Source organism: Chamaea fasciata, unplaced genomic scaffold (genome assembly GCF_029207755.1).
Source record: "Chamaea fasciata isolate MVZ Bird 193981 ecotype frontalis unplaced genomic scaffold, bChaFas1.0.hap1 SCAF_23, whole genome shotgun sequence".
Taxonomy (NCBI): domain Eukaryota; kingdom Metazoa; phylum Chordata; class Aves; order Passeriformes; family Sylviidae; genus Chamaea; species Chamaea fasciata.
The window spans coordinates 5,269,056-5,282,619 of NW_027094108.1; the positions used below are offsets into that span (position 1 = coordinate 5,269,056).

At 55.6% G+C, this 13,564-nt stretch overlaps 2 protein-coding genes across 2 annotated transcripts; one reads left to right on the forward strand and one right to left on the reverse strand.

The window, feature by feature from the left end:
- Nucleotides 1-301: 301 nt before the first annotated feature.
- Nucleotides 302-7,932, reverse strand: P3H1 (prolyl 3-hydroxylase 1). The gene is made up of 15 exons (XM_066203058.1): nucleotides 7,441-7,932; nucleotides 6,895-7,047; nucleotides 6,538-6,727; nucleotides 5,933-6,064; nucleotides 3,936-4,075; nucleotides 3,424-3,513; nucleotides 3,266-3,318; nucleotides 2,789-2,910; nucleotides 2,485-2,612; nucleotides 2,289-2,384; nucleotides 2,002-2,152; nucleotides 1,416-1,533; nucleotides 1,153-1,228; nucleotides 847-987; nucleotides 302-770 (listed from the first exon to the last, which is right to left on the reverse strand). Exons 1-15 carry the CDS (start codon nucleotides 7,930-7,932, stop codon nucleotides 648-650), a joined length of 2,205 nt encoding a protein of 734 aa, XP_066059155.1. The 3' UTR covers nucleotides 302-647.
- Nucleotides 7,933-8,084: 152 nt separating this feature from the next.
- On the forward strand, nucleotides 8,085-13,246 carry CUNH1orf50 (chromosome unknown C1orf50 homolog). The gene is made up of 4 exons (XM_066202939.1): nucleotides 8,085-8,249; nucleotides 9,111-9,197; nucleotides 10,503-10,634; nucleotides 11,293-13,246. Exons 1-4 carry the CDS (start codon nucleotides 8,109-8,111, stop codon nucleotides 11,482-11,484), a joined length of 552 nt encoding a protein of 183 aa, XP_066059036.1. The 5' UTR covers nucleotides 8,085-8,108; the 3' UTR covers nucleotides 11,485-13,246.
- The last annotated feature ends 318 nt before the right edge of the window (nucleotides 13,247-13,564 follow it).

Genomic DNA, 13,564 nt, shown 5'->3' on the forward strand with positions numbered 1-13,564 from the left:
TCAATGCCCTGTCCGGGGGTGTCAGGGTGCTCAATGTCCTTCTTGTACAAGGACAGTTCCCTCCTCCCTGGAATGGTGGGCTCCTTCCCACGCTATGGGAGCAGGGTCTAGAAGATGCTCAGCTGCAGATTGCATTGCCCCTACTGCCCCTGGGGCACCTTGTCCCCCAAAACACCTTTATGAGGCTACAGGGCTACAATACTCTTGGGTAAATGTTTCCCAGAAGGGAAGGTTGCACCCCAGCACTGACGATAGCCAAAGGGTGGCACCAGCCTTCAGTCCCCACTCAGAAAGCAACAGCTTAGAAAAAAAACAATCCTTTATTCACCCATTTTCTACAGAAGGCACTTAAATAGCTGCAAGTTCAGGAAAGGCACACATCTGCACCCATTGGCACCAGGGCCCCACCTAACACAGCATCCCTCCCTTGTCCCCATGTCACCCACCCCTGAGCCTCCAACACACACCCCGGGTCAGCTCTGCAGGGGATGCTGGATGCTGCAGGGGTAGTACACGGAATTCCCCAAAGCCCCATTCCAACTGGGCTGGGGGCAGAGGGGGTCCCATACATCACCCTTATGACTGTGCAGCCCGAAGCCACAATGCTGACATAGTCCCAGCAGAGATGTCCTGGTCCCCGTAGGATGTCACAGCTCATCCTTCCCAACCACAATGGGAGCTGGTGATTCCTTCTCCGGCTCTGGCTCCAAATCCCCCTCTTCTTCCATGCCGAAAAGCATCTTCACCAGGTCATCTGCCTGCACACGTTCCTGTGGGCACACCCATGGTGGTGAGCACAGCCCCTGCCCCACCCAAAAACGCCGTGTGCTGCCGGGAGGAGCTTACCCGCTCACTGTGCCGAGGGTCCAGGGTGAACCAGAGAGCGATGGCGCAGCGCTGACCCTTGGTCACAGCCTTCACCCCATGGGGGTTCTCTGAGCCAGAGGAGAAGCCCACGGCACGGCCACACTGCGGCTGGACTTCTGCCTGCCAAGGGTGGGAGACCCCAGTTAGCGGTGAGTTGGTTCCCTTCAACCCAAGTTCACCTTTTGCAGTGGCTCAGGGGATGTTCCCAGGGGACAGGGCCAACAGGCAGGAGCTGGATTTGGTGCTGCACCTGCTGAGGTGGATCCTCAGAGCTGAGCTACTCACGGTCTCAGTTTTGGCATCCAGCTCGGTGAAGTAGAAAGCTCCTCCTTCAAAGTCCCCATTGAGGTAGAGGATTGCACTAAAGGGAGCAGGGGACAAGTGGAGATGACAAGCAACCATCACCAGAGCACCAGCAAAAAGGTGAGTGCAGAGCTCCCCAACACTGGCAAGAGCCAGAGGCAGGAGAGCCCAGGTTTGGTGTCCTCCCAACCCAGGTGCCACCAAGTCATGGTGGGGAAGCTACAGCTGACAGCCACCACCAGTACCTGTAATCCCGGAAAGTGTAGGCTGGGGGTTCCTTCACGCACACCAGTGCCTCTGCATTGAGGATGCAGTTGTCCACATGCACCTCATGGCTGTTGTCAGTCCGACCTTCTTGCTTCTCTAGGGTAGAACAGGGCATGTCAGGACCCCTCTGTGCAAGAACAGGGTCCATCCCCAAGTATCCTGTGCTTGGAGATGACAAGAAAGTCACGTGTAGCCTAAAGCACTTCCACTTGCTGGAGTGTGGATCGTGCAAGGCCATTTGGGTGGCATAAAACACTGTTGATTCGTCCCACGTCTTTTCCATGGCCCTCCACGCACAGCCTCTCTCAGGACCCATCCCAAAATGCCTCAGAGTGATGAAATCCTGTATGGCATGAAGCCAGCTGTCCTGTTAGAGGCAACCAGCAGAGCTGCTGCTCATCTTCCCAAACTGGGCTTAGGGACAAGCTTCCTACAGCCACCCAGGAAGAGGAGTGGGTTAGGGAGCAGCACAGAGGTCTCCAAAGAAAGGTCCTAGACCAGACCCCTCCAGCTGTTAGAGAAGATCCAGACAGGACAAGACTTGCTCCTCTGGGCCACGCTCACCATCGATGGCCGTGCGGCACACCAGGTGGGAGTAGGAGAAGTGGAGTGGCACCTCCAGGCGGAAGTAGGACTCCATCATGCGCCGCACCTTCTCTGTCACGTTGTAGTACAAGTAGGCACTGTGCAGGGGCACCTTGCCCTCCTGGCCCAGCTGTGGAGGACAGACAGGACAGGGCCTCAGTCCCAGCTGGGCATGGGCAGTCTCACCATGGGCATGGTAGTTTCACCTGCCCCAAAACTACCCTCCCTTGTCCCCACACCGTGTTTCTCCACACAGCCATCCCAACCTTGAGGGCCTTGAGGACAGTCACGCCATAGAAGGTCTCGCTGGGAGTGTGAGGAGAGGTCTTCCCCCGGTAGCCATCTCCAGCCGAGGCAGCCGCCTGCAAAATCCCATTGGTGTTACTGGTCTGATATCTGAGCTGCAGGATGGGACCCCTCGGCATCCTCTACCATCCCTGCCTGCTCCACCCTTGCACTCACGTTAGTGAGTCTCTGCAGTGCTCGGCACTCCTCGGCAGAAAGGACTCCATCCACCACAACACGCTGGGAGCCATTCAGGGCCTTGGAGTTCATGGTGACACTGGCTCCTTCATATACCAGAGGGCCACCTGTGGCACAAACAGGACTGGTGGATGTGGGGATAGGTGCCACCGGCTCTGGGGTGGCTGGGGGAAGCTGTGGTCCCGCCACCTGCTCCTGCTGCCACCCATGTGTGGGGGGACCGTGAGCTGGCAGCAGGGGTCACAAAGGTCCCCATCCCACCTCCCCTCCTGGCCTTCTCCACCTTCTCGGATGAACTTGCTCATTTCAGCAGACTCTTTGGCCTTCTCCTCCACCAGGGTCTCGATCTCCTTCATGAGGTTGCCGATTTCCTCAGAGATGCGTGCTGCTGTCTCCCGCTCCACCCTGGGCATGCAGCAGCCATCAGCACCACCACCCCACTGTCCCCACATCAGAAACGAGGGCCACTAAGACAAGGGCAGGACAAGTTGTCTCAGGTGTCAGTAACAAAGCGGGCACCTAGACTGGAGAGAGTCACCTCAATGCATCCCTCACTCGGAGGTGCTTGGGGTGACCTGTATGTGCCCATCATCCCATGGGCTGATGGGAAGTAAAGCTCTGCCCTCCAGCAGCCTCTTCCAGTCCCAACATCAAAACTTCCCCTGGCAGAAGTTCTCTGCCATGGCCTCTGGCCCAAAGCCCCCAGAGTAAGAAGGGTTTGTCGTGTCAGACCCCCATTGGGTGACATGACAGCACTCACTTCTGTTTCTCTCGCAGTCTTTTTGGTATCACCTCTTCAGGTGTCCATGTGTCCTGCAGCCAGAAGAACAACATCAGGAGCTGGACAAGGATTTGGCCAGGACACAGACCCCTCCTTCCATCTGGCCACCACATCCCCCCTGGTCTCACTCCACCCACCGGGTCCACAAAAGGGATGCCAAAGACGTCGTAGCTGAAGAAGAGCAGCTCCTTCTCCATCAGACTCCGCTGGTGATATACCTGGATCTCCTGTGGCAAGGGGCAGAGGGATGGGGTAAGGTACAGCAGAAGGGTTCTCAAACACCCTGAGTATGGGCAGGAAGGTGCAGGTTTACACCATTCCTGTAGTCCTTGCTCCAGACCTGCAGCCTAGTTTCCTGCTCCATCTGGGAGCTGGGAAGGAAGTAGCTTTCCCCATCCTGTCTGAACTTCCCTGTGGACAAGGCCTGGGGAGATGACAGTTGAGCAGAGGCACATGTGTGTTCCTTCTGCAGGAGGCTCTTTAGGAGCAGCTTCCCTTCCCTACTCCAACTGGTGTGGGGCAGATTCCCATCCATGCCTATCACATCCCAGGCAGGACCTGGCACGGAGGAGACCCTACAACTTCTGCAAAGGTCCCCAGTGAGGAGAGAAGATGTCCCTGCAATTGTTCATCCCATCTGACTGCTCACCTCTCGGGGCTCGATGGGTGTGGCCAGGTTTTCCCCCAGGACAGCAGTGTAATAGGCCAAATTTTGGTTCATCACCTCGTCACGTGGGAAGAAGAGCAAATAGGTTTTGGCACATTCAATGGCTTTTTCATAATTCCCATCTGCAATGAGAAGTGGGGCTGTTAATGGTACATCCAAGGACACAGGAGGCAGAACAAAGACAGGTATGGAGGAGAGATGAGAGACATAGTCCTCATGTTCCAAACAGTGTCATGAGTAGGGCAGATCCCCTTGAGCAAGGATAACTGCTACCACAAGGCAAAATTCTAACTCTGTGGTGCTCTCCTGTCTCTAGAAACCATCACTACAGAAATCAGGGGTACCTGCATAGCTTGGGTACTTTTCTCACTTGGAAAACGCTACAAAGCCTATTTACAGGTAGCCAGACCCAACCATTTACTGGCAAACCTGCAGTTTCCAGCCACTGAAGCATCCTACCCCACCTTCATGTGGCCTGCCACAGAATCACACAATCACAGAACGAGTCAGGTTGGAAGGGACCACAGTGGGTCACCTGGTCCAATCTCTCTGCTCAAGCAGGGTCCTCTGAAAGCATATGGCACAGGATTGTGTCCAGAGTGTCTGGAATATCCCCAGTGAGAGAGATCTGACACCCTCTTGGACAATCTCTTCAGTGCTCAGTCACTGCACACTTCCTCATATCCAGGTGGGATTTCTAGGCATCAGTTTCTGCCTCTTGTCCTATTGCTCAGCACCACAGAGCAGAGCCTGACTCCATCCTCCAACACTTCCCTGCAGATACTGACAAACATGGATGAGGTCCCCCCACAGCTGTCTCTTTTTGAGGATTTCCATCCTCTTGCATTTCATATTTTTTCCCTTCCTTTTGAAGATGTTCACACAGAAACATTTTATACTTTTCTGAAGAAGTGAATTAAAAAATGAGATAAAATCAGGTGTCTTTTCCTGGGTTGTAACTCCCCTGCAGTGGGAGTGTGCTGCTGTGATTTGAGGCAAGAGGTAGACAGCTGGCAAGAAGGGAAAAAGAAAAAAAAAAAAAAAAAAGCTTCTCTAGGCTGTTGTTTCACTTGAAAAGTGAAGCTGCCCAGGAGTAAAGCAACATGGAGAGTGACTGCAGCCAGGCACAGAGAGATCCAAATCTCCTGGAGAACATTTCAGGCAGGAGGAACATGTCTGTATGAACCTCCCAAAGCGCAAGGCCTAGTGGAAAGCTCTCCACCAGTATCAGTGAAGATGGGGAGATGGATGGGAAGTGAAGACAGGGAGATGGATGGGATTAGAGCACCCAGTGGAGAAGGACATGGAGATAAAGGTTGATGAAAAATTGCACAGGACCCATCTGTGTGCACTAGCAGCTCAGAAACACTCCCAGGCTGATCCCTGGCTGTACTGGCAACAGGTGAGGGAAGGATTTCACCCCTCTGCTCTGCTCTGGTGAGATGCCACTTGCAGTGCTGCCTCCAGCTCTGGGCTCCCCAGCACAAGGATGTGGACTCATTAGAGTGAGTCCAGAGGAAGCCACAAAAGTGGTCAGAGGACTGGAGCCCCTCTGTGAAGAAAGGCTGAGAGAATTTGGCTTGTTGAACCTGGACATGAGAACGCTCCTGAGAGATCTTATGGCCTTCCCCTACTAAGAGAGACGAAGGCAACTTTTTGTCAAGGTTTATAGTGACAGGACAAGGGGAATTGTCTTAAACTGAAGAAGGGCAGCATTAGGTTGGCCATAAGGAGGGAATTTTCTGTGATGAGAGTGGTGAGGCCCTGGCACAGACTGCCCAGAGTGTTAAAGACCAAGTTGGATGAGGATTTGGGAATCTGAGTGACCAGTGCCAGATGTCCCTTCATCTTCAGTTGGACTGATGAGATTATTTTTGAAGGTCCTTTTCAAACCCCTCTGAGGATCCACAATTTCAGCCCATGCAGAGCTGAGTGCCCAGTGCTGACAACCACAGAGGATGGGGTGAGGAGCTGCTTACTGTTGTAGTAGGCAAACTGCAGGTAGTTGAAGTGTGAGGGCAGGAAATCCTCCAGAGGTTTCTCCTGGCCGGGCTGTGAGGCCAGCTCTGTGACACATCCCTGCTTGCAGCTTAGCACCTGCATGGAGTGATCTGGCAGAGAAAAAACCCCATGTCACTGCTCAGAGTTACCCCACAGGCTGATGGGCAGGACCCTGAGGGCTGTCCAGCCTCCTGCTCATACTGGGGTTGTTGCAAGCTTTGTGGTACTGGAAAACCCTCAGGGATGGGGGTTGTCCACCTCTGAGTTGATCAGTGGTGGGGTTATGGTGCTCTCTCAGGACACAGTAGCCACCCTCAGCCTCCCATCACATCCTGGTGACCCTCTACCGGTCCCTCTTCTGTTTTTCCATATTCCTCTGGAGTTTAGAGGATTCCTGGGCATCAGCCCTACTGCTAAGTGCAGGTAAACATCTCCTGCCACTCACTGGCCACACCTTCCCTAGTCAAAGCTAGGATGGAGCTTCCATTCTTCAGAGACCCCCTCACCCCAGGTCTTTGTGGACCAAGCCCCCCAAGAACTGTACTCAACTCTAGTGACAGGATACAGAAGGCATGGCTCCCACCTGTAATGGCCTGGAAAAGGTCTGCGTTGTATTCCAGGTAGTTGTAACCCTCATAGTCATATGGCCCCTCACAGAGAGCACGGCACTCAGTGTCTGCCACAAAATACTCCTCCAGCGCCTTCTCCAGGTGCAGGATGGCAGCAGCTGGCTGCTCCTCTGTGTAAAACCGGACACCCAGCTGAAATTCCCGCTGTGGAGGGACGAGAAACGATGAAGGGACCTTAATGCTCCACTCCCTATGACCGATCACCTCATCCCCACCACAGTGGCATCTCATGAGCTCTCTGAGCCAGCAGCTGTGGTGTGATTGCCCTGGGTTCCACAGCGGACAGGGGCTTTGGGAGGGGAGGGTCTCACCAGATGGGGTTTGGCCTCCAGGTCAGTGAAGTCGTCCTCGTGGACTCCCACCATGGCCTGGTAGTACTCCAGGTTCTGCTTCATCTCCTGGTGCGCGGGGTTGGCCACGAAGAAGGTGTGAGCGGCCGCCGCCGCCTGCGCTGGCCGGTTCATCTGGGTGGGACGAGGGTGAGACAGCGGGGATCCCATGCGGAGCGGAGGGGACACTCGTCCCCAGGGCATGCCGGCGGCCGGGGCGGAGGGCGGTGACAGGGGCGGCTCCGGCGAGCTCCGACGTGGCACTGGTGGGGGGGCGCGAAGGGGGAGGCCGGGGCTGCCGGCCGGCAACCCCACTCCGCCGGGGCACACACCGAACCCTCCCGGCGTCCGGGACCGGGATGGCCACCGGCCGGTTCACCCGGTCCCACCCGTCCATCCTCCCGCCTGACTCCGGGATTCTCCGTGCATCCCGCCCGTCCCAAATCCTACCGTAGCGGGACACCCCCTTCCCTTTCCCCTTCCTTCCCTCCCCATTCGTCGCTGCCGATCCCGCCGCCGGTGCCGCACCTTGAAATAGGCGACCTGGAGATAGTTGTAGGGGCTGCGCCGGCCGAACTCCCGGTCCAGCTCCTCGCCCAGGCGGTATCGGGAGGGCGCGGCGGGCCCGCAGTCCCGCAGGCAGGCGGCGCGGCGAAGCAGCGCCCGAAAGAACCGCAAGTCCCGGAGCACCGGGTCGGGCTGCGACTCGGTGCCCTCCGCCGGCCCCGCGGTGGCGTTGGCGCAGCGCAGGCGGCACCGCACCAGGCGGGAGCGCACGGCGGCCCGCGCCCGCAGCGCCCGCTCCATCTGCAGCACCACGGCGGGCCAATCCCCCCGCGAGTACGCCTCGGCACCGGCGGCGAACAGCGCGTCCGGGGACTGGGCGGGCAGCGGCGGGTCTCCCGGCGCCAGGGTCGGCACCGGGACCGGTTCCGGTGGCGTGGCCGCCCGCGCCAGCAGCGCCATCAGCAACAGCGGCAGCCGCAGCAGCAGAAGCGGCGGCGGCGGCAGCAGCGCCATGTCCGAGCGCCGGCCCAACCGCGGCCCCGCCCGCCCCGGGACACCGGAGCGACCCTAGCCCCGCCCCCGGACCCGCCCACCGACCAATCAGCGGCAGCAGAGACATGGCCACGCCCCTCCCGTGCGTGCTGACGCCCCAGCGGAAACCTCCCCGCCAGGCGGAAGCGGGGCCGGCCATGGCGGAGGGCGGCGCGGAGCCGGGGCATGAGGGCCCCGGTGCGGATTCCAGGCTGGCCCTGGTCGAGGGCAGCACCGGCCGCGCCGGCCGCGTCGGGGACCCCGGGGACCTAGTGGCCCTGGCCCGGCAGGTGCAGCAGGTGAGGGCCGGGTCCCAGCGGCGGGGCTGCGGGCAGCTCGCTGTCCCGCTGCCTCCCGGCCGTCTCCGGGGCCCTCTCAGCCGGCGGCGGCCTTGGTACCTCCCAGCGCGTCCCGCTGCTCTCCGGTGGCCCCCTGGTGTGTCCCGTGATGTTTCCCACCATCTCCCACTGTCCCCTCCCAGTATTTCGCAGTGCCCCGCCAGTGTCTTCCCGAGCTGCCACGCTGTTGGTGTCTCCGGAACCTCCTATTGCACTTTAGTGCTTCCCACTGTGCCTTGCTGCCCTGCAGTGACTCCTAGAGCATCCCACTGAAGTCCCATCCCCGTATGCCCTGCTGCCTCCCAGTGTGTCCCACTATCTTTAGTTCACAGCAGCGCGTACAGGTGCCTCCCACTACCACACTTCCAGTCCATCCTAGCTCCCCTGGTGTGTCCTGTGGCTGCTTCAGTGATTCCCAGTCCATCCTGCCTCTCAGTCAACCCCACTTTTTCCTGATATGTCCTACTGGTCCTCCCAGTGCTCTCCAGTATGTTATACTGTTCCTCCAGTGCCTCATAGTGCCTCCTGTACTACACTGATGTCCCCCAGAGCTTCTCAGTTCACCTAAATGCTTTAGTGTATGTCCTCCTGCATCCCACTGCCTCCCAGTCCAACCCATTGCTCCTCAGTATGTCCTGCTGCTCCCTCTCACTGCCCCTTAGCCTGTCCAGACAGCTGCTGGTCCTTGCTTCTGCCTGGGGGTGCCAGGACAGCTCCTGCACCCCCCAGAGCTCTGTTGATGCCTTGAGCTCGACCATAGCTGGCTCAGCACAGTCTAGAGGGCTCCCTCTTGTCCTGACCAGCCCTGATTTTCTCTCCCAGGCCGATGACTTTGTCCGAGCAAACGCCTGCAGCAAACTGACAGTCATTGCTGAGCAGATCCGGCACCTGCAGGAGCAGGCACGGAAGGTGAGTGAGGGTGGGCAGGAGGCTCATTGCCTGGCCTGGGGAGATGGGCATCTGCTGCCACTGCCAAGCATTTGGGGAGAGCTGTGGCCTAGATGTGAGTTGGGGCCAGGAGCCGAGCAGGGAATATTTCGATGGAAAAATAAGGAGGCTTATTGTCCAGTGTCCAGGGGGATGGGGGAGGGTTGATTTTGGTGCTTTCCCTGCATCCTGAGCACACCAGAAAGGGCTTTGACTAAAGTAGGGGAGCAAGGGCAGGTGCTCCAAAACAGCTCAGGTGTCATGACAGAGAATGACTCTGGTTTTGGGACAGGTGACCTGTGAGTGCACTGTGCTCTTGGAAGGAGCTGGTGAAGTGACAGTGTGGCCCTGGCTGGATCTGAGGCCCTGGGAGAGATGAGCTCTTACCTGAAGATAAGCTTGGCTTTCTCATTTATCCTGGTGTCACCCTGATCTTTTTCAGCCTTCTGATGTTTGCATTTTTGTAGTGGAATTTCTCACAGATTGTCATGTAAACAAAGTGATATTTACATTCCTCTATGGAGGAGGGACAGTTGATGGACTTCTAGTTTGTCCAGTGGGATTGGAGAGGTGGCAACCTCATTGTCCAATCCCTGGTCATAGTCCAAAATCTATATAAGTCGAAGTTGAAAAATAAACCTCTCTCTTTTTTTCCCTGACGACCTGACCTGACGGTGTGCCTGTCGTTAGTTTTGTGTCCTATAGCAACATCCTGGCTCATTTGCTGGAGCGGGTGGTCCCAGCAGCACACAGCAGGGCTTGGCTGTGCTCATCAATCCAGCCTTCACCCTCAGGGGTGAAATCTGGAGCCAGAGTGGGGATGGATCTGCCAGTCACTGCAACTGGCCCACTGCCATTGAGGCCATTACGTCATGTGGTCATTAACTGGTGGAGCTGGAGCGGTGGAGCAGTCAGGTGGTGGAGCTGGGGAGATGAATTCTCCTTTGTTTCCTGCCCCTTCCCTTGCAGGGCACAGCAGGAAGGCCCCAGAGTGCAACAGCTATTTGCAGAGATGAGGAATAAGCTCAACATGTGGCATCAAGCGTAGAGGTGAATCTGGGGTGAGATGCAAAGGTATCTCCACCTCTGTGGAGAGGTTCTCTGAAGTCCTACTGACAGGGAAGAATTGGGAAAAACTTTTTGGAAAGCATCTCCTTCCTGTGTGCCAGAGAGATCAAGGCCTCATGACCCGTAGGTCAAGTGATGTGTTCTGGGCTATGGCTGAGAGGCAGTAGCATGTTGTCATTTTATTTGAAGTGTAAAGATGTGAATTTTTGTGTATTCCAGGTCTTGGATGATGCTAACAGGGATGCTGATCTGAACCACGTGGCCTGCAACCTTGTGAAGAAGCCAGGAAATGTTTACTACATGTACAGACGGGAGAGTGGGCAGCGATACTTCTCCATCCTGTCTCCTAAGGTGAGTGGTTACAGCCCACAAAGAAGCAGAGAGGGGAGAAAAAGACGTGTTCCTGGTGCTTGGGAACATAGGGAGCTCAGGCAAAAGCACCAGCTTGATGGGGCATTCACTGGTCCCTACTCAGCGTTGGTGTTTGCCCTTGCTCTGGGGTAGCCTGCTGGGGCCGGAGCCTCTTATGGAGTTCTCTTGGTGGAGAATGGCAAGAAACCCCTTGGGGCATGGACCTGAATTTTGTCTTTTGGTTCCTGCAGTTCTTTATCTGGAAGTGAATAACTGCCAGTGTGCCCTGAGCCTTCCCTGGCTGGTGTGGCTGCCTGGCAGGATGGTCTCTTTGAGTACTTCAGCCCAGGGACTGAGTTTGCCTGCAGCTGAGGGGATGATGGTTTTGGAGGTCTCCTCCTTCCAGACAACCCATTTTTTTACATGCAGGGTGAAGGCTTCAGGGCAATGCTCTGGACAGGTCAGGGAGGTCTTGTGTTCACAAGCCTTCTTGGAGCTCAGCCTGATCCTGGACTCGGGGTGGCTAAGCCTGTTTTTGGGTTAGGAAATGGGATGGTCATGTAGCTGGGACTGCTTCAAAGGTAGTAGGGCTGAGGGACAGCACAGCCCAGCTCCAAGGGAAACTGAGCACTGATGGAATCTCTCTTTTCTCCACCAGGAATGGGGTACCACTCCCCATGAATTTCTTGGTGCCTACAAGCTCCAGCATGACATGTCCTGGACTCCGTTTGAGGACATAGAGAGGCGAGATGCTGAGATCAGTGCCCTGGAGAAGCTGCTGAGCCGGCAGGCAGCGCTGCCCCTGTGCACAGAGCCCAACTTCCAGGGCCTGACCACGCCACACAAGTGACCACACAGGACCCTGAGCAATGTCCCTGAGTGAGGGGACACAGTGCCTGTACACTGCCAAAGGCAGGGCAAGGAAAGAGACCAAGGAACAAAAATGCTGATTGCCTTGTGATTTAAGGAGACTAATTCTGCATTCAGTCTTACTGGATTTTCTAGTAACTTAATAATTTACTTCATTGACCTGTGCCAAGCTGTGGCAAGAGGCAAGTGATACCAGGAGGTGTGAGTTCCAAGAGTGCTTGGAGCAAAAACTGAAATGCTTGGGGCAGATGTGATAATGCTGTAATATAATATCTCCTATCTGCTTGGCTCTGGTGTACCTCACTGTGAGTGCCTCTGTCAGGTAAGGATCTCAGGGCTGGATATTGCCCCTTTTTAAAATCCACATGTCTAGAGAGCTCTGTGGCCTGGGAAGAGTTGTCAAAAGCCTGTGCAAAGGGTCTGCTGTGATGAGTCTGCTGGTCTGAATCCCTGTGCTGGGAAATATGGGGTGACCTAAAGCTCTCTTCTCTGGAAAGAGCATCTTCAGAAGTTCGATGCAGGCTTCAGGTGCTCTTCAGATGATGTGTGTTTCCCATCCTCATGCATTCCCCCTTGGATCTGAGTGCATGAGCTGCCAGGTGGAGACAGGATACTGGGTGACTTTATGCCAGAGCAGCAGGGAGAGTAAAATAAATCAACCTTCATCTCACATGTACCGCCAAGACGGGCCCTGTTTTCTTCCTGCGTGGCAAAAATACCTCTAGCTTTGCCAGGGAGACTTAGTGGCACGCGGAGCTGGTAGGACACCTCCAGCATTTTCTTCCACCTAGGAAAACTAGGGGAAAGTAAAGATCAGAGCTGCTGAGAAGATAGCCTCCCTCTGCCCAGCCACACAGGGCTTCTTCAGGAACTTGCCTGCTCTTCTGTGAGGAGCCGAAGTTGGAATTTATTGACAGAAAGGATGTCCAGGTTAGATCCTGGCATGTAACATTGGATCTGGTCGGATCCTCCCATGACTTCCTCCCTTTCCTGACGTGACAAGGTGATCTTACATGCTGTTCCAGGCTTTGCATGTACACAGTGGCCCTGCCACCTCCACGGGCATCATGGGAGGGTTGGGGACCACTTGTAGGAGCTGAATTCTGACCCTGGGGTCTGGGCCTGCTGTGGATGGAGTTGGTGCTTCTTGGTGGAGCCTGACTGTGAGGGCACCTGCAAAAGCAAGGCCCTTGGGGACCAGCACTGTCAGTGTGTTTTGCCATTGCTGGAGTTTATTCCCCCTTTGCAGGACACAGCCTCACCTCTGGCCTCTGGTGTCCCTCTGTCCTCATCCCCATGCACTGGGAGTTCCCTTGGGAGATGCTCAAGGCTGCTGGCAGTGACAGTTCCTCATGGGAAGAGCTGTTTCCTGCTGGTGTTACAGAGGATTGGGTGGTTTGGGACAGCTCCCTAGCAGCCCAGGATTTTTTTTTGTCCCAGATTTTCTTCTCCCAGCTCTGTTCAGTGCAGTAGCTCACCTACATCCCAGCATGGCTGAGCCTCTGTTTGGCAGAAACCTGCTCCTTGGATTCAATATGGGACATCTTCTTTCCTCACTTGGAGCACAAGGGCATATTAACAGCAATTTATTAGTAGTAGTATTAGACCAGGCTATAATTAATTCTTTATCAAGTCACAGGTGCCTAATTTGACAGGGTTTTTCTCTACTTGTTTCATCGCCTTGGGTCTGATTTTACTGTGTGCTATTAAATCTTAACTTGGAAGGGAGAAAGTTAATTACTGCATAGGCTTTGTGTGATGCTAATTACAGCAACACCAGATCTTCACGTGTGTTGATTTATGCTCCTCTGGGAAGTGGGGATTCCTGCCCTGGTTTTATCTGTTTCCATCATTAATATCTGTACCATGGCACGCACAAGAGGACTCGGGGGTTGATGGAAAGGGGGAACCATTCCCCCCAAATTGCTTGTGCACTGTTGGGATCTAATTTAAGCCAAAGAACTGAGGTATCATCAGAAATACTGGAAGGTGCTTTAGAGCCAAAGCAACTCATAGTCTGGAACACAGATTAAGGTTGAAGCTGGTGGCAGGAGGTTGAG